General features: G+C 42.3%; 1 protein-coding gene across 4 annotated transcripts in view; it reads left to right on the plus strand.

Moving 5' to 3' along the window:
• The first annotated feature begins 775 nt into the window (after positions 1-775).
• Positions 776-20,344, plus strand: part of SLC44A1 (solute carrier family 44 member 1) — a 196,051-nt gene continuing 176,482 nt past the window's right edge. The window contains exon 1 of one of the 4 annotated variants that reach the window (XM_031027621.2): positions 776-1,031. In XM_031027621.2, the coding sequence (XP_030883481.1) occupies positions 996-1,031 (36 nt within the window). In that variant the 5' untranslated portion in view covers positions 776-995. Of the gene's footprint in view, positions 1,032-1,174; positions 1,327-20,344 lie in introns of those variants that run through there. The other 3 variants (XM_031027620.2, XM_031027619.2, XM_081803298.1) reach the window with 3 other exon arrangements.

Genomic DNA, 20,344 nt, shown 5'->3' on the forward strand with positions numbered 1-20,344 from the left:
CGCTTATTGTTTTTTGTGGACAATCCTGTATAAGAAAGTTTAGTTCAGATCCAACATGGCTCTGTACTGAGAGACCTGGCGAACTTGTTACCTTTTCCCTGTATACGGCTCTTTATAAAAATTTCGACCTTGGGTGCATTTTATTAGGCTGTCTCCTTCAAAGGCTCAGTTTCATCAGCAAAATGGGGCCAGTAGCAACAGATGCTTGTCTCTCCCCGTTTTCTATCACCCACTCCTTCACCAGGGAAGGTTTATTGTGTACACTTTGCTCTGGATAAAAAGCAACCGTAGAAGCAGTAGGATGCCCTTAGGGTCTTCGGGTTGCGCGTCCAGTGGAGAAAGCGAGCAACTCCGCATGCCTCGCCAGTGCCTCTCGGGTCCGGAAGCAATCCGGCCACATTTCGGCTGCGAGCCCGCTCAGCCCCCGGGAGCCTCAGCCCCATGCGACCTCTTGCTCCGAGGCAGCGTTGTGCCTCGGTGCCACGGCTAAATAGGCTCGACACTGCACAGGCTCCGACGCGCGCCGAAGGGCCCGGCCTCGTTTTGGCCGCCGCCGCCCGGCTGTCGGCGCGGCGCTGCACTGGGGGCGGGGAGTCTGATGGGAGACGCGCGCGGCGCTGAGGAGGCGGCGGCCGGGGAGAGGGAGCGGGAGAGGGACTGGGAGCGGGAGGCGGGAGGCGGGAGGCGAGGGACAGGGGGAGGCGCCGCCGCCGCCGCCGCCCGCCCCTTTCCGCTGGGGAGCAGCTGCAGCAGCAGGAGCCGAGCAGGAGCCGCGCAGCCGCCGCCGCCGCCACCGCCGCCGGGGGATGTGGCCGGCGCCCGCCCCAAGCCGCGCCGCCTCCTGAGTACCCGCCGCCACCCGAACCGCCGCCGCCGCCGCCGAGCCGTGCGGGGCCAGGCCGCGCCCTCCCCGGGCGCCCGCCGGCTCGCATGCCGAGGGGCTCCGGGGCGTAGCTGCGCGCCGGGCGCCGCCTCCGGGCTCCTTCGGCCCCGCCATGGGCTGCTGCAGCTCCGCCTCCTCCGCCGCGCAGGTGAGGGGCTCCCGCCTCCCGGCCGCCCTCCCGGATGCTTCCCCAGCGCCGCGCCGCTGGCACCCGCTGCCTCCCGCTGCCCGAGATCCTCCCTTCAGCCCACCGTGCGCTCCGGAGACCCCCACCCCCGCTTATCCCTGGAGTCTGTCCCGCAGGTGCCCCCGCGCTGGCTCCGCGGCTGCCAACTCGCAGCCCCCTCTGCGCGGCCCCCAGTACGCCCCCGGCTCTCGCTGGCCCCTTTCCGACTTGGCCTCTTCCCAGTCACACCTGAGCGGCCCGTCCCGCCCGCCTGCAGGTAGAAGCAACACAGGCGCCTCCTCTCTGCTCTGCCCCAGGTGGCACCCCGTTCCCTCGTCTTCTGGGCCTTGCGCCTCTCTTCCCATCTCCTTGGAGTCTCCCCTTCCTCATCCACCGGCTGTTTTCTGTGCTCCCAGGCGGAGTACCCTCAGCGTGGGCTCTTCACCCCTTTTCCACGTTATTCCAGTTTCTGCTCCATTGGATATTCTGTCCCTTTCTCTTGCCCGCCGCCCCCGACAGCAGGTTCAAGTGTTTAAGCGGGTTCCGGAGCCCTTACACGGCCCACTTCCCAGATCCCACCCGCTCGCCTTGCACCCCATCCCCCCTTTGTGCCCTGACCCTGGGCACCGCGGCCTCTTCGTGCACCGAGGCCCCTGCGGGAGCGCTGACACTAGGCTGGGAAGGAGATTGGGCACCTGGTGGGTGACGGGAGCGTTACGGAAACTCCCTCTTTGTTGCCAGTGTAACAGGAGGAAGAGGTGCCGAATTTAGTTTTTCTGTGGGCACTGGCTGAATGTTGCCGCTGAGGGCTGAGATGCAGAGATTTCTCCCAGCTTCTACCCTGCCCCCATCCAAATTTCGCTAACCTCCCCCTCCCTTGCCGATCCGAGCCCTTAACCTGGATGGAAATGTTTAGACAACTGTATAAGGATCAAATGTAATAGAACTTGACTGCTGGCCACTAATAACTGAGAGGACCTGTTTGTAAATTACCTAATTTAGTGGATTAGTGAGTATTTACAAATACGATAAAAAGCAATCAGGAATACTGCATCAAACGTGTTGGTGTATGAAAAATAGGCTCTGACAACGCCTGGGATGTAATCTCACAGTTTCATTAGCGTAGAATTTAACTGTGGTCTTTGATTTGTTTGTTTTGGGGGGAAGACAAGGGCTCTTGTTTTTAGAAATAAAGGCTGGTTGGTTCTTGGTGAAGAAAAATGCTAGTTTGGAAAAAAAAAAATTTCCTCCAGAGATCAAGCATCTGCGATAATGCCAGAAGTGTTTTGCGGCTGCTAAATGACTATATATAACTCAGTTTTAAATAACCTGCATACTTGCTCTGAAAATCTGAGATCTGTTCGAAAATGACTAGAATTGCAGATGAAAGGAGGACATCTATGTTTTATGAAGTATCCAACCTATTTGTCCAGTTCTTTTTTTAAAGGGTGTTTGCTTACTGGGTTTTTTGTTGTTGTTGTTGTTGTTTTTTCCCCTACTAGGATCACGGTCAGGCTGATTGGTTTAGTTAGTTAAACCTTCCTATTCAGTTGGAATAGGCAAGAAAACTATAGGTGGTGGTATGGAGGAGAGGTCGAAAGACCAGGGTTTTCATATTAACAGTTAAAGGTGTGGGATTACACAATACCTTTCAACTGGTTAGGGAGTTTTGGGGGAGGGGGGAATCTAGTTGAGTGCTATTCATCTCACATTTACTTAGATATTATTTTCACCAAAAAGGTGTTTTCATACTGCCTTTCTTTTAGGAACTGGGTGACTTTACATCCCCCTTTGGTGGTGAAATGCCTTTAAAACAGGACATTATTGATAGTTTGTGGATGGCTTATTCAGTGTGTGAACAGTTAAAATTGGGAGGGATGGATGCTGGACCAAAACTCTGCTTTAATCACAGGTCTTGCATTTGACTAGCTCCACATCTTACTTTTCAGAATGCTGTCACATACATTTTCTTCGCTTTTTCCTCCTCTTGCAGTCACTGTTTCCTTCATGCCATGTTCTACAGACAAGATGCATGTCATGCACCCTCAGGGGTGCATTTTTTTTTTTTCTTCTGTAGATTCCTATAACCAATCAGCAGCTGTCACATGCCTTTAAGTTCAGCTTTAGGGACCTGTAGTGTTCAGTGGAGCATCGAGGAAGAGGTTTTGTGCCAAAGAGCTGGTCATCTTTTTTTTTTTTTTTAATTTGAGATTTTGGCATCATTCTTCATTTGTGAAATGTTACCAATCTGCTGGCATTTTAATGCCCCTTTCATGAGTGTCCCCAGTTTTAGAATAATATCGTATCTATGTATGTTGTGTTGAAACAAAATAGGGATGCAACTTCACAGTCACTTTGAACCTCTCTTAGATGCCTCAATTGTATTTTCAGGCCAAATGTGTTTCTTTTCATCCCTTCTACTGGACTGTAAGCTTCTTGATAACAGGAGCTGCTTTTGTTTTCCCCATCTTTGTATCCATTGCAGTGCCTCACTATACCTTGTACAGAATAGTTGCTTAGCAGTACTCAATAAACAGAATGTATACACACACATTTCACTATCTGGCTGGCAAGTAACATTGAATATGAGTCCAGCCCTGAGCCGCGTGCTGTTTCACTTCATGGGCTGGTTGACTAATTCCACCAAGCCATCCTCTTTCAAGCTCAAATTTGAACTGTTTAAGTTAAAATTGACCTGCCTTTCCCACATTCCTTCCTATTTTGTCAATGGTACCATCAGTTTGCAGAATTGAGCAGGATTCTCCTTTTCTTCTGGTGCTCTGCTCAATGCCTGTATTTTAGTTGGAGCAGTGGCTGTAACATCTTTAAAAAGCTTGTCTGCAAACTCTAATGATAACCTGCATAGCACATCAAAACAACGTGCTTCAGGGTACTCCGCAGTTCAGCTTAGCTTTTCTCAGTGGTATCGTCAGCAATTTTAAAGCTCTGGCAGGTTTTATCAATGTAAATATAGTGCGTTTCCTTTTTGTGGTAGGGATTCACTTTTGAAATGTAATTTATTTTTCCTCCTAGTCTCTTGCTATGTTGTAGACTCTCATAAAAGAGTTTATGGTCTTCCCAACTGTTTCATCTCTTGTAGTCTGTCCTGATATTATTTGCATTTTCTTGGCAGTGTCTGGATATCATAATTTGCCATCAAAATAATTATCCTGTTTTAGGATTTAGATCAAAGGGAAGTGTCACCTTCTATACTAACTTGCATTTCATTGCCGAAGGAGCAAATTATTGGCAAAATGATTTTGTGCCCTATCAGTTATGTACATCTAAGAGTCTTAAGAATGTCTACAGAGTCAGGGCTCTTATAGAACTCTTAATTATGATTTTTATTAGTGACCACTACAAGTTATTTGCTAATATTAGTAACTGCTCAAAACAGGCCAACACATGATAGCCTTTGCCTAAAAATCTCTTTGAAGGGAACGTAAAAGTGAGATAGTCTTGAGTTTCTTTTTACAGCACTAATCTTCCCTAAGACTCTTAAAATTTATTCCCAACTCTCCATAATTCGTTTATTCTGTTAAACCTGACATAATTTCTATTCTTGTAATGTTAAACTTCAAAGTTCATGTGTAAATCTTCAGATTTATGAAATGTTCTTTCCCATTGACAAACCAGTTTGAATGAAGCAGGCTTTCCAAAGATTACTTAGCAAACTGCCGTAAGTCTTTGTTGTTAATGGCTAGATCATTATTTCTCACAGCAGTGCTTTGGAGGCCAGGAGATTCTGCAAGTGCTCTGAAGTTCTGTGTCCTTTGGTTCTAACCTTAGAAATTGTGAGAAGGATGGAGGAGAGTCTTTCTGGTTGAACAAACCACCCCTCATCTGTCTGACTTTAGCAGAAATTGTACTTGTCTACTGTCTTGTCCCATGGTACTCAAATTGAGAGCTATAAATTTAACTGTCTTTTTGTAGCTCTTCTATCTTGTCTAGGGAGTAATGAAAAACAGTCAAGTGGTTCAGTAATACTGGTTAACTTTTTGAGTATGTTAACTGTTCCTTAGCAGATTTTAATAATACTGTAGTCTCCATCTGCTTTGTGGAATTTGAAGTCAGATGATAAAAATGGCATTTGAAGAGTGTAGTGGGTTTTCCCAATAGAAACTAAGTTGTTCCATTAAACTATGTCCAGCAAAGTAGACTTTCTGGGATTAAAAAGTCATGGCATGAAGACAGTTTATTTTTCTTCTTCTTCTGAATACTGTGCTCTTAGTATAGAAGATCCTCAAAATATGTAAATCAAAGTTACTGTTAAAATTGGAAAACAGTGTAAAAATGGTAATGCTTTTTGTATAGCTATTTTCCACAGTGATTTTCGTGTTGTAATTTCTACAGTAACTGAAGAAATTGGGAGTTTCATTGTACAGCTGAAGAAGGTTAGGAAAATTGGCTGAAGTCAGCTACCAAGTGGACAGGTCCAAACTTTAATCCTGGTCTTCTGGATCGCAGTCCTGTGTTTCTGTGTTCACATGCATGTTTCCCAAATCTTAAATTGCAGCTCACTCTGTCTTTAGAAAAAGTCCACTCGATAAAATTTTGGATTAAGGAATTTCCAATTTAAATTCATGGCACCATTTTGAACTTCATGGAGGTCCTAGCTGTGGAACAACATAGTATATAATAGAGCAAAACTAGTCTAGCTAGAATGTTCCCATGCTTCACAAATGCTATCAAATACTATTTGATGTGTTCATCCTATCATTTAGAAATGTTATTGGTTTGGGAGGATAATTATTTATAAAAACGCATTCTCTATTATGCTCTGGTAATTGGTTAATAGCTGTGTTTCTACATAACCCTCCACACCCTCCGTTCCCCCCCTCCCCCCCAAGAAGAAGAAATATTTCCATGTTGTAACTTTGGCTCAGATTTTTAGGACTCTAGGGGATATTAGAGATAAACCAGTCCTACTATCTCACCTTTCTGTTGAGCTAAACTAGAATTGAGAAGCTATGAAGTAGTCTGAGGTCGGAGAAATCGTTATGAGGTAGCTGGGACTAGAAACCTGCTCTGTCTCTTAATCTCTTGATCTTTCTGCAGTCCAGTTAATTCTTAATGTTTTAAGTCCTCTTATCTTTGCAATCTTGGCTGTACATTAGAAACACTTAGATAACTTTAAAGAACACTAATGCTTGGGTCCTACTCCCAGAGATTCTGATTTCATTGGTTCAAGTTCACTGCCTGGGCATCAAAATTTTTCAGTTACGTTGGTGATTCTCCTCTGCCGCCAAAGTTGAAAACCACTGAGAACATAGCCTTTCTTTAGGTAACTTCATCTCTTATGGTTTCAATTACAATCTGTATGCTGACAATTCCCAAACTGAATTACTGAATTGAAAGAAACTCTGTCCTGGCTTCTGATGCTAATATCCAACTGATTACTTAGCACTTCCAGTAGGATATCTTATAGGCAACTCAAACTCAGCATGTCAAAAACTGAACTCAAAATTTGTACACACACTCATCTTTTCAGAATCTCTGGTTCACTGAAGGATACCAATATCCTGATGTGGAAACTGAGACATGCAGGGGCCTACCTTTCATTCCTCCACGTCTCGTCACCACATCTTGCTTCTATTACCTTCTAAATTCTACTGCCAACACCCCAGTCTAAGCCTCCATCATCTCTGGCCAGAACCTTGCTTAGGGATCTCCCTGTATTATTCATGCTCTCTTCAAATTTTTCTTTCCGTACTGCAGTCTCAGTGATCTTTAAAAAATCCAAAGCTGGGCGCCTGGGTGGCTCAGTTGGTTAAGCGACTGCCTTCGGCTCAGGTCATGATCGTGGAGTCCCAGGATCGAGTCCCGTATCAGGCTCCCTGCTCAGCGGGGAGTCTGCTTCTCCCTCTGACCCTCCTCCCTCTCATGCTCTCTGTCTCTCATTCTCTCTGTCTCAAATAAATAAATAAAATCTTAAAAAAAAAAAAAAATCCAAAGCTGATTGTGTCCCTCTCCTGCTTGAAACCCTTTAATGGTTTCCGACTGCTTTTAAGACAAAGACCAGAATCTCTGACCTTAGCCAACAAGACTCCTTGTGGGGTGGTCTCTGTCTCTCTAGTGTCATTGTCCTCTTATGCTCACTCTTCGTGCTCCAACCTCACAGATTCCTCAGTGGATTGTATTCCTTCTCCTTTTAGGACTTTTTCCACTTGCTATTCACTTGTCTGGAAGACTGTTTTCTCCCTGGCCCTTGGTTGGCTACTACTCATCCATTAAGTTTTAGCCTTAAAGTTACTTCTTTGGAAAAGGCTCCCCGATCCTTCAAACCAGGCCACGTCTCCTCAATAAATTCTCATAGCCTTAATAATTTTACCTTTGGGGCGCCTGGGTGGCTCAGTCATTAAGCGTCTGCCTTCGGCTCAGGTCATGATCCTAGGGTCCTGGGATCCAGCCCCACATCGGGCTCCCTGCTCAGCAGGAGGCCTGCTTCTCCCTCTCCCACTCCCCCTGCTTGTGTTCCCTCTCTCTCTCTGTCTCTCTCTCTGTCAAATGAATAAATAAATCTTTAAAAAAAAAAAAAGAATTTTACCTTTGAGTACTTAAAGCAAAAAACAAATAATTATACAGTTGATATTGTCTAGACTGGGAGTTGGCAAAACTAGTCCATGGGCCAAATCTGGCTGGCTACCTGTTTTTATATGGCTTGCAAGCTAAGAATGCTAAAATTGTGTGTGTGTGTGTGTGTGTGTATTTTTAATGGAAAAAATCAACAGATTATTGCATGATACATTTATTTCGTACAATTGTATAAAATTTGACTTTCATTGTCCACATAGTTTTATTGTGACACGATCCCACTCATTTGTTTACATATTGTCCATGGCTACTTTCATGCTACAGTGGCAAGGTTGAATAGTTATGACAGAGACTCTACAAAAGTAAATATTTACTCTGTGGCCCTTAAAGAAAATGTTTGCTGACCCCTGGTCTAGACCGAGCTGACAAAGAGTAGGACCATGTCTGCTTTGTTCATTGCTGTTATTCTCTGTGCTAGGTTGATAGCCAGTACATAATAGGTGCTCAGGAAATATTTGAATAAATTAACAAATGTTCTCTTTCCTTCCATGAACGGATGTGGATGAACTGCTACTTTAGCAAGTCTGATGATTTAAAATTCAATACAACAATTTTTTAAAGGTATAAAGACTTCGAAAGAAGATTCTCTATAGCATCCTCAACAACATTCTTTGGCAGCTTGTATGTTGCAGGTATACATGTCATATGTGAAGCAAGGGGACTTATAGAGGTGTAAGTTCCCGGGTCAGGTGGATGGGAAAAGACTGGTCCACTCCAATAATGGGCCAGTTGGATTTACAGTGCTGACGTTTTTATAGCAGGCACAAATGGATGGGACTTTATGTGAGGTGTTATAAAGAAAAAGTGTTTGAACTGGTGAAAACTTCAGTCATTAAAGAGGCATTGTTATTTCTACTGTGGGAATTCACTCTGGAAATGGTTAAAGTTTTTGGCACAGTAATATTTCTTCCCTTTTAGTACTTTTTGTTGTCTCATTTATTTGGAAAATAGCACAGCATGATGTTCCAATTTTGAATTTATGCATTGTGTCAAACTTGGTACTCTTTTTAAAAGGTGATTTTTGAAAGTGATTTGCATTTTTCAGTTTTTTTTTTTTTTTTTTAAGATTTTATTTATTTGAGAGAGAGAGCGCGCGCTTGTTCGCATGAGCTGGGGGAGCAGCAGAGGGAGATGGCTGAGCAAGGAACCCAATGCAGGGCTGGATCCCAGGACCTTGGGATCATGACCTGAGCCGAAGGCAGACACTTAACCAACTAAACCACCCAGGCACCCTCTTTCAGTAGGTTTTAATATACTCCGTGGTAGTGGGGGGTCCTTAGTTTATTTTTTCCTGTGATATATTCCTTTTTTTAAAAAAAAGATTTATATATTTTGTGGGGGAGTGGCAGAGGAGAGGGAGAGTTGTTTTTTTTTTAAGATTTTATTTGGGGACGCCTGGGGGCTCAGTTGTTAGGTGTCTGCCTTCGGCTCAGGTCATGATCCCAGGGTCCTGGGATCAAGCCCTGCATGGGGCTCCCTGCTCAGTGGGAAGCCTACTTCTCCCTCTCCCACTCCCCCTGCTCGTGTTCCCTCCCTCGCTGTCTCTCTCTCTGTCAAATAAATAAATAAAATCTTAAAAAAAAAAGATTTTATTTATTTATTTGAGAGAGAGAGAGCTAGCAAGTGTGCACATGAGCAGGGGCCGTGGAGGGGCAGAGGAAAAGGGACAAGTAGAGTTCCTGATGAGCAGGGAGCCCAACATGGGGCTCCATTCCAGGACCCTGAGATCATGACCTGAGCCGAAACCAAGAATCCGACACTTAATAGACTGTGCCACCCAGGTGCCTCAATAGACTCTTCTTTGATTTCATATCAGTTGTATAATAGGATTTACTTAAAAAACATTTGGTTGATGAATCACTGGAAATTATTTATTGTGTGAAAATAATATTACTCTTTTTAGCTCTTCTCTACAACATCTCACAACCAACTATTTGGACATTTATTTAGAAAAGAAACTCTTAAAAGCTATTTTTAGTCTAATTTTTAAGGTTGTTAGATATACTGAAAATTGTTAAACAGAAGTGTTTGATTTCTGGATACTTTTATATAACGTAAAATAAAGAAAACAGCAAAAAGAAAAATTGGAAATAGGCGGTTACTTCAGGATGTTCAAGTAGTAGTTAAGGTATAAAAGTTTTTTTTTGTAGCATTGTGGTGATGATGATGATCTTGTAACATTTTTCATTATGAATCACTTAGGATAATTCCACTGTAAGAAATAAAGAAACCTTAAGGGGCGCCTGGGTGGCTCGGTCGTTGGGTGTCTGCCTTCGGCTCGGGTCATGGTCCTGGGGCCCTGGGATTGAGCCCCACATTGGGCTCCCTGCTTGGTGGGGAGCCTGCTTCTCCCTCTCCCTCTCCCCCTGCTTGTGTTCCCTCTCTCGCTATGTCTCTATCTGTCGAATGAATAAATAAAATCTTTAAAAAAAAAAAAAAGAAACCTTAAATCTAAATAGCTAAAATATTAAAAAATTAATCTTGCATAAATTGCAAGGTAGTATGTCTTCTAGGTTGGTTAGTTTAGCGGCTTGATGATGTCAGTGAGGACCTGACTTCTCTTTTTGCTTTTTAATTTTTTTTTTATTTTAAGGAAGATCATTTCTCCTCACTTATCTGCCCTCATGATCCCAAGATGCATGTGGCTCTTCCTACTTTCTTTTGCTGAACTGACAACCTCCAGTGTTTTCCCTTTAGTAGGAGTTAGGGAGGGTTGCATACTCATGCCTAAACAATTTCTAGCCGTGGGGAGACCAAGTACCCTGTCATTGGTTGGCTTAGACTAACCAGGATTTCCTGGAGTCAAGTGGAGGGTGGAGCAGCACTAGAACTCCAACTGCAGTGCAGAGGGTGGGGATGGTGATGGGTCGTCAGCCAGTAGTCCCTGTTACATAGTTTTGCCATTTTCTTCTGCCTGTAAAGTCACACCTCTGCAGTGTTTCCTAACATTTTGCTTCTAGCTCCATTATAAGACTTCACAGCTCATAGCTGGAAGTCACACAATTATCTTTCTGTTCTCCCAGGAATATTGCTCTAGCCACTGCTGAAGCCCCTGTTTCTTTTACCCACCCCCTGCCTCTTTCCTGTTCTGAGGCCAGAATAGCTTCAGGATAAAGAAGACCATTTAAGGTTGGAATAATGGTTAAGTAGCTAATTAATATTCCCACAGTCAGTGATCCTCAAGAGAATCTTGGGGGTTTAGATAACCTCTTCCCTCTAGCTCTCAATTTCCTCGTCTACCTCTTCTGTGTGGGTTTATCTCTGTCTATTCGGTACTCGTTTATTCTCTTTTCCCTAACATTTTCTTTTTCCTTCCTTTTGACCCCTCCCTGATGCACTTAAGGAGCCATAATACTGAGTGGGATGTACTAGGATAGAGAAGGAAAAAAAGGGACTCTCTTTTTTCCTTCTCTATCCTAGTACATCCCACTCAGTATTATGAGAGTGCCTTTTTTTCCTTCCCTTCCGTTTAATTTCTTTCTTTCTTTCTTTTTTGTATAAAGAATAATAAACCTGAAGATTCACATCATTATTTAGGATATCTACAATATAAAGAGCACTCATAAAAAATGCATCTCTGCAACAAATAGCCAATTTACAGAAGAGGAAATAGTAAACTAATATGTAAATGTGTTCAATCTTACTGATAATCAAATTAACTGAAAGCACAGAGACACTCTTTTACACCTGCAACTTTGGTAAAAGTTAACAGAATATTAATTGCTCATGTGGTTTTGACTCAAGTGTACTTTATTGATTTGCTGAATAAATTGGAATGACTCTCTTGGGACATTGTTTGATGACATACATTGAAAGCCATAAAAAGCAGTAGACCTCACTTATTTAGTACTCCAAAAGTACAGTAAATGCCATATGCAAGAATCTTTCCATTTGGTGTTATTTATAATAGCAAAAGAGTTTAATTTTAAATACAGTATTTTTGGTGTAACATTTTTTTATACTAAAAAAAAGTCTTTATGTGTCTCATTTCCCATCCCCAGCTTAATGATCCTCCCTTAATGCATAAGTGGCCTTCTACCTTCCTTATAAGAAATCCTTTCCCTACTGTTACCCCAAAGGGCCACTAGAATCCGTAGAATTGAACACCATCTTATACTGATGAGAATATGGGCTGCATAGCCAGACTGCACGGGTTTGAATTTCAATTCTGTCACCAGCTGGGTTATTTGGACCAAATTCTTTAACATTTGATGCCTCACTTTCCCCAGATGTAAATGGGAACAGTAATAAAACTTGTCTCATATAGGCTTATAGCAAATTGCACAGCCCATGAAAATATCTCCAGCATTATCATATTAATGGAAACTAAATCTGTCAGATGTCTTTGTATCCATTAATCCTCCCCTGGAAAAAGTCCTGTTTGGGTTTTGGAAAAGGGACCCTGACTTCTAAAAATTTTAAATTGTGTCTAGAAGATGAGCCCTCAGGGTGAAATAAGCAGCGATAATGAGAGGCTAAACTGGGTGCTTAGGAGTTCAGGGAATGGGGAAACCAAGAAAGGATGGACTAGTTGGTGAGTGGGCTACCTGAAAATGACCGTTGATCTGGCCTTAAAGGATGGGGCTTTGAGTGGGAGGAAAGACAGATTTCAGTAGAAAACAGAAGGGGCACTCCAATGAAAGGAATGGCTTGAACAGAGGCAAGGAAGCCTTTAACTCACTGCAAAGGAGACCTGGCCAAAGTAGAGAGAAGAGATGTTACGTGTAGGGAAGGCATTAATATTTGAAGGGAAGGAAATAGGCAGCCATGGAGGGTTTTTCAGAGTGATTTAAGGAAGATTAATATGACAGCCTTGCTGTGCTTGAAGTGGGAGAAAGGGAAACAGATGCCACCCAGGAAGCTGTTCACTATCTTGGACCAAACAGTGTTTCCCAAATGGGAAACAGAGAAGAGATATTGTGGAATTGAAATAGGACAGACTTTCCTGATTTATCTGGGTCTGTGGGATGAAGGAGAGGGATAAAACCAGTTTAGAATGCCATATAATAGAGGAAGGGTATTGTAATAGGCATTGCAAGGGGAGATGGAGACTAGTATGTGGGGAAGGGAAGGTGAGTTTAATTTTGTGTGCACTGAGTTTTGAGGCGATACCAATACCTCCATGTAGCTAGCAGTTTCCCATAGGCAATGGAAGACCTAGAACTGGATTTCAGATAATGCTTTAAGTCATGCGCCTAGAGGAGATGCTTTCAGGATGGGTGATCTCTGAGGGGAAGGAAAGGGCATGAAATACGAGAGCAGACAACTAGGGAATGAGTGATGACTGGTCATGAACTGGGGGTTTCTCTGTGCTCATTCCCTGTCTGCTCTCATATAATAAATTTCATTTTTTTCTCACAACTCTGAGAGGGGGTGCCACTGTTAGCCCCATTTTACAGATTAGGAAGCTGAGGCTGAGAAAGCTTAGGCAGTTTGCCCAAGTTCCCCCAAGTAGTGTAAAGCCTGGAGTAGTTCAAAGCACGTACATTTCCTACTGCACTACATTCCTCTCTCTCTGCTGTACTGAGGACTACTACATTTGGATAGTATATTAAACGTACCTCAGACACCACTTACCTGTCACTTAAATTCAGAGATTGTGTGTACTGTTTGCCCTCACTTTAAAGTGTGTGTGTGTGTGTGTGTGTGTAGGGGAGGGTGTTGGTTTTATTTATTTTTTAACATTTATTTATTTGGCTAAGATCAAGTGTAGTATCTGTTCTTACCAGTTTAACATTTATTTATTTTAGAGAGAGATTGAGCGGGTCGGGGGGATGGGCAGAAGGAGAGGGAGAGGATCTCCAGCAGACTCCCTGCTGAGCATGGAACCCAAGGCTGGCTTGGTCTCACACCTTCAGATCATGACCTGAGTCAAAATCGAGAGTCTGATGCTTAACCGACTGAGCCACCCAGGTGCCCTGAGGGTCTTGGTTTTAAATCAATGCACCCCAAACTGGAGGTCCAGGATGACAGTTTGGAGCAGAGTGTGGTCTGCATAAGTGGTGGTTATAAACCTTGGACTCTAGGGACCCTTGACTGCTCTGCATTCCCTCCTGGGCCCTTTTACAGATTCTTCTAAAACCTTGAGTCTGAATAAGTCTATCATGGCAGTAAGTTTACCAAATGTGACTATAATTGTGTCCTTTCCCCCGTAACTCAGATTCTTGAGAATATCATTTTAAATAAGGAGTATATGTTTATTTAGTCAGTCTTTGGAGATCCATGGCCCCTAAAAGGGTTAATGTAATTGATGCTGGTGGTATTTAATAGTGAGTACGAACAAGGCTCTGGAGAGCAGTAAGAAAGGAAAGGGTGAAGAAAACCGCCACAGTGAAGTTGACTTTGTAGAACAAATAATTAGCATGCACATTAGGATCAAATTACAAGAGCAGAAATTTTCACCACCAGGGCAAAAGCTGGATTTTTTTTTTTTTTTTAAACGAAGTTGTGCTTAAAACTCAGCATATTTAAGAGAATTTTATTCCTTGCTTGCTAGGCTCTGAAGTTTTTTTAAATCTGTTTTGCATGTGATTTTGTATTTTCATGACAAGTCCAAAAACATGAAGTGTTGGAAGACAATTCTAAAGATCTCAAGTTTAGGTCTAGCATATTAAATACATTCTGAAACTAACTGTACTTCTACGTCAAGAAAAACATTTTGGAATAGATGGTGGTGGTTGAAGTAGATTTCAGTTATGAAAGTTTAGAAATAATACTTTAATACTTTCATTTTAAAATTGAATGCAATTCTATTTTTAAATAGGTAGTGATAATTAATACAGTTTAATCTAGAAACTTGCCAAGAGCAAGTAGAAAGGCAGGTTTCTCTTGTAGTAACAAGCAAACAGAGCAGGGAGCCTCCTGGGCAGGAGGAACACTTTCTTCTGACCTGCTACTTACCAGGCTCTGTGATCCATGGGTGCTATTCCACAGTAAGGATACAAATGTTACTTATTTAGGAATGCCTTAAGGGTTTCTCCGAAGGCCGTGCTCCCGAAACACCAGGGCTACTAGGTGATCTTCCAAGAAAAGGGCTCTCAGGTCATAAAAGTTTGGGAAATTCTTGCTCACTCCATACCATCTCCCCAACATCTCCCTTACCTCTTTTGTTTGAGTCACAGTGCATATCAGCCTATTAAAGGCTTATTGCCCCACACGCCCCATCCCCAACCCCAGGAAACCAGTTTAACTTTGCATAACTGACCTTTTGAATTTATTTGTCCTTAATTTTTTTCTTTTCATTACATCTATTTTTAAATATATTTTACTTATTTTTAAGTAAACTACCTCCAACGGGGCTCGAACTCAACAACCCTGAGATAAAAAGTTGCAAGCTCTATCCATTTAATCAGCCAGGTGGCCCTTTTCATTACATCTTGAGGAACTGTTCTGCAGAACACACTTTGAGAAATGGTTCTTGAAGTATTCCTTCTCAGTTCCCTTAAGTGACAACAAAGGAGAGTGTGGTAGTAACAAGAATGTTCTTGGATCAGATAACCCTTAGGTAGGAAGCTCTCAGCAGATCTGAAACGGAGTTCGGACACATCACAAGCTTCATGTTGTTTAAAATATTAGCAGAACAATGTAAATAAATTTCAAGTCACTTGAGTATATTATAATCTAAAAGCCTTCATGTGAATGGTTTCTCAGATTTGTGGTTTGAGATCTCCCAAGAAGTTAGGGAAGGATCCTACCAGTTTGTAATTTGGGAATCTGGCTAGACTGCTGTGCGGCCAGCTGGGCCAACTGCAAGAGAAGGAACCAGCCAGTTGGGTTTGGGGGTTTTCTTCCTTCCTCTGGGCCTGCTGCCTACCACCTCAGAGGACCATCCAGAGGTGGACCTAGTGATCCAATGTTGTCTTTTGTTGGAGAAAGAATTGGATAAGCAAATAATAGATCCGCAGTAGATGCTTACTGAATAAATGTGATGGTGGGATGGGGTATTCAGGGACTAACAGTTTAGGATGCTAAAGATACTTGTCAAAATTACTATTAAAACAAATATAACCTGTGGTGGAAGGAAATGGGAATGAACCTGAAGATTATAATAAGACCATTATTCGAAATGTTTGTTAATACTAGTGATCATGAACCTGACCTTGTTAGCGTGTGTCCCTTCATTATAATGAAGTTTTAGTGAAGACATTAATACTAGTCGGTCAGGGGAAAAAAAAAAAGGGCACATCATAAACTAGAGACATCTGGGCTGGTCCACACCGAAGTATGCTATGTAATCAGCACTGGTTGATAGATTTATGAGAATGAAGGCTTCTCTTCCCTTCTGCCTCTGCCTCCCTACTCCCCTTCTTCTTTTTTTTTTAAATTGGCTCACATTGCAGAATACATGAAGGAAGCTCGTCTGGCCCATCTTCACAATGCCTGTCTGGTAGCAGAGTGAGCAGAGCTATAGATCCTATGTATTTTGTTCAAAGTGTGACTGGAAGGACAAAAAGCACAGCAAAAATGACCACCCCTGCCCATGACTGTGGTGCAGGAGTGAGAAGCTCTGAGGCCAGTGGGAAGGCACTGAAAAGAAAAAAGTAAAAGCATCAAGAATGTTGGTAAAATAAAGAGAAGGGGCGCCTGGGTGGCTCAGTTGGTTAAGCGACTGCCTTTGGCTCAGGTCATGATCCTGGAGTCCCGGGATCGAGTCCCGCATCGGGCTTCCTGCTCAGCAGGGAGTCTGCTTCTCCCTCTGACCCTCCCCCCTCTCATGCTCTCTCTATCTCATTCTCTCTCTCAAATAAATAAATAAAATCTTTAAAAAAAAAAAAACAAAACTCTGGGAGTATTTAAAAAAAAAAAAAAAAGAGAACATTCCAGGCGGGTCACATGCTTTGGTTCAGTTCAATGTTTACTGGCAAGTGTGCTGGTCAGGCTGCTAAGGACTGGCTTTAACCAAGAAAGAGACTTTACCTCTATAAGTATACAGCCTACAGAGGAGGGCAGGGGCTCCCACAGTGCTGGAGTGCACCTGCACCTCTCTTTCCACTCGTTTACAGTGTGTAAAGTGCTGACAATTTCTTGGTAGATTCTAACTAATTTTTTAAAAATAAGAGCTAGCAGTTGGTTGAGCAGCTGACTCCTGATTTCATCTCAAGTCGTGATCTCGGGGTCCTGGGATTGAGCCCCGCGTCAGGCTCCTTGCTCAGCAGGAGTCTGCTTGAGAATTCTCTCTCCCTTCCCCTCTGCCCTTCCCCTGCTCGCTTGCGCTCTCAAATAAATAAAATAAATCTTTTAAAAAAAATAAAATACAAATAAGAGCTAGAAATAGATATTACTTTTGAAGTATGATCTGTGTCAGTTCTTAACTGGTAAGGGTGGAGTTCAGTAAACTTTGGGGTAAATTTATTGTGTCTGTAGGTGTGATAGTATTTTATTGCACAAAGTGAAGGGAAAAATAGTGTCCTTTACTAGAAAATAAAGCTTCCCTGAAGCCTATAGACTGGTCACATGGACTCTCGAGGTAGTCCCATAGAAAAGATGGTACCTATAATATGTTTAATATATTTTTTAAAGTTTTTATTTATTTAATCTCTACCTCCAATGTGGGGCTCAGACTCACGACCCTGAGATCAAGAGTCACATGCTCTTCCACCCAGGTGCCCCATATGCTTAATATTTTTATTCCTGCATTGAAATGACTAACATTTAAGCTAAGGTGTGGTTTTTGTTCTTTGATAGTGCAAGGTTCTAGTAACTTTATTTAAAGTAGAACAAATGAAAGGTATTCTTTTGTTGTTCACTAATCTCTGGTGGCTTTCTTGCTGCTCATCCACATCTGTTGACTGAATCCCAGATCTCTATCCTTTCACCCTGCCAGGAAGTCCAGGTACTCTTGCCTCATACCAGAGGTGTGGTCCCAGAGTCTCATACCTACCTGGGTACTGTGACCTGTTTGATGTCCCACAGCCACCGAACCACAGGGCCCAGAGTGGGTTCTTCAGTTGTCTCTTATCACTACATCAGACCAGCTTCTTGATTCTCTTCCAGCTTTCTCCCACTCAGATGGGCATTTTCTCTTCTACTCTCAAAGTATTTACACTTCATCTGCTTCCAAAAATATTTTACGTGATTCATAACCAAATGTAAATATATTTAAGACTTCCGAAATGGGGGCGCCTGGGTGGCTCAGAGTGGCTACCTTCGGCTCTGGTCGTGGTCCTGAGGTCCTGGGATTTAGCCCTGAGGTGGGCTCCCTGCTCAGCAGGAAGCCTGCTTCTCCACCCGCCCCTCCCCCACTTGTACTTTCTCTCTCTCTCTCTCTCTCTCTTGCTCACTCTCAAATAAATAAACAAATAAATAAATCTTTTAAAAAAAAGACTTTTGAAATGAAAAGTCAAAAGCTAAAAGGAGAAGGTGGTATGGAAGGAAGAGACACACATGTCCTAAGTGCCTAAGCTTATTCACCTACCAGAGTTCCTATACCTTCTTTACAATAGTACTAATTCAAAGGAGATTATTACGTGAAATCCTTTTACAGAATCCCACAGCTGGCAGGGCCTTGAGGTCTGTAGCCCAACCCACCAAGGTATCATGTCCACTAAGTGGACTTTGTTCAGGCTCTGCTTAAATACCTCCATCAGCAGAGAGCTCACTGCTTCCTGAGATAGTTAATTCTGCTTTCAGGCAGTTAGTAGAAATGTCTTCATTTTTGCACAGCTGAGCTCTTGTGTCCATGTAACTTTACTGTTGATTCTGATTCTGCACCCTTTAGCCAGGTAGAATAACTGAACTGAAGATAGAAATCAGCCTTTAATGTGTGCCAAGTTTGTGTGTATTTTAAACTTAAAAACCCTTAATTTATACAACCATTTCTACATGTCATGATTCCAGATCCTGTACTATTCTGGGCTCCCCCTTTTTTCCCTCTTATGCTTTGATTTTTAAGATTTATTTTTTTATTCCTACCAAAGCTATATATGCATATATTTTTAAAGAGTCAAACATTTCTAGCAGGATTTTTTATTTAAGTCTCCCCCATTTTCTGTTGCCCTGAGGCCATCACTTTCAAATCTTTGAACTAAATCTTTTGTTTTTGCCTCTGTATCTCTAACATGCTTGTATTGCTGCCTCCTGGTTCTTCAGTTTCTGGCATTAATTTTGGCCTCCCGTTATGGACCATGAAGATTGAGCTCTCTTGCAACACCATTCTTTGCCCCATCCCATGGGTACACCCTGTTATCCTCCTGCTATAGACATATCATAATTTTGTTTGGATCAATGTTCAGTCTTTACATTATGACTATGTAAGTGTTCTTCACAGCAGAGTCATGTAATATTTCATCAATCTTACATAATCTTTTGTTGCTCTTGGAGATAATTGTCTTGTTTTGCTGTTTACCTAGTTTTCTATGCACTTAATGAATAATTTACCTCTAAATTCTTGCCTAGTTGTGTGAATTTCTTTGAGTCAGCTCAGATACCTTAGATACTCATTTCAATTTCAATTTCCCGACTCGATCTCTTCCATAGCTCCAGTCCGGGCTGGCGGGTTTTCAGGCCTACTGTAAAGCTCTTGATTTGAGATTTCCCTTCACATCATACCAGGGATTACCTTGATCTTTATCTGGATCCTGTGGACTTTTTAAAAATTTACTTAATATTTTTAAAATGTCTATGCGGCTTTCTTTATTTTATGAAATAAAATACCTTTCTGTGTAAGGAAAATGGAGGAAAGGAGGGAAGAAGGTGAAATAGAATTGGAGGAAGAAAACTTTTTTTTTGCCTTTAAACTGCAAGATCTGGGAAGAGTTCAGAACATCTTTCTGCTTGAAATGAGACCAGTGAGTCTGATCAACATGGTGGATTCAATATCCACTTATTTCTGCTCCTTCTCCAAACTCCTTGGGGTGGCATAAATGTAGATCCTGATCACCTAGAATCTAAGGCCCAGGGATCCCTGAGGGCATGGGTGAGAAAAGAGGCTGAAAACAACAGAATTGGTTGACAGTGTGTGTTAGGAGTAGGTAGACCTTTGGATCACTTCCCCAGCGAAGCAACTAGATATACACACGGCCCTACAATTTTCTATTTTTACATCTTACGTTAAGGGCTGTGATCCATTTTAAGTTGAGTTTGTAGAGGGTTTGAGGTATAAGTTGGGTTTTTGTTTGTTTGCATTTTTGCATATGGGTGTCTAATTATTCCAGTACAATTTGTTGAAAATGCTATACATTTTCCCACTGAATTGCATTTGTACCTTTTTCACTTGATCTTAGCCAAAAGGCTGAGAAGCGATTAGATACCAACCATGTATGTGTGGGTCCATTTCCAAACTTTCTATTCTGTTTCATTCATCTGTTTTATGGTAGCTTTATACTATATATTGAAATCAAGTAGTGTGATTCCTTTAACCTTTTCCTTCTTTTTAAAGAACTATTTTGGCTGTTACGGTTCTTTTGTCTTTCCTTATACATTTTAGAATCAGCTTGTCAATACCTACCAAAAAAATTCCTGCTGGGGTTTTTGATTTGGCTTGCGTTAAAACTGTAGATCAGTTAAGGAAGAATTGTCAAAGAATACTGAGTTTTCCTCTCTGTGATGGTGGTATAGTTCTCCGTGTATTTAAACCTTTAGTTTCTTTCATCATTGTTAACTGTTCTGGTCTTTTCTGTCTTGGTTTATTCCCTTAATTTGGTAAAATAACCTGCTTCGGTAGTTTCCTGAGAAAGGATACTTGAGGTAATTTTTTTTTTTTT

This window comes from Leptonychotes weddellii, chromosome 14 (assembly GCF_054177405.1).
Source record: "Leptonychotes weddellii isolate Sample4059 chromosome 14, ASM5417740v2, whole genome shotgun sequence".
NCBI lineage: Eukaryota > Metazoa > Chordata > Mammalia > Carnivora > Phocidae > Leptonychotes > Leptonychotes weddellii.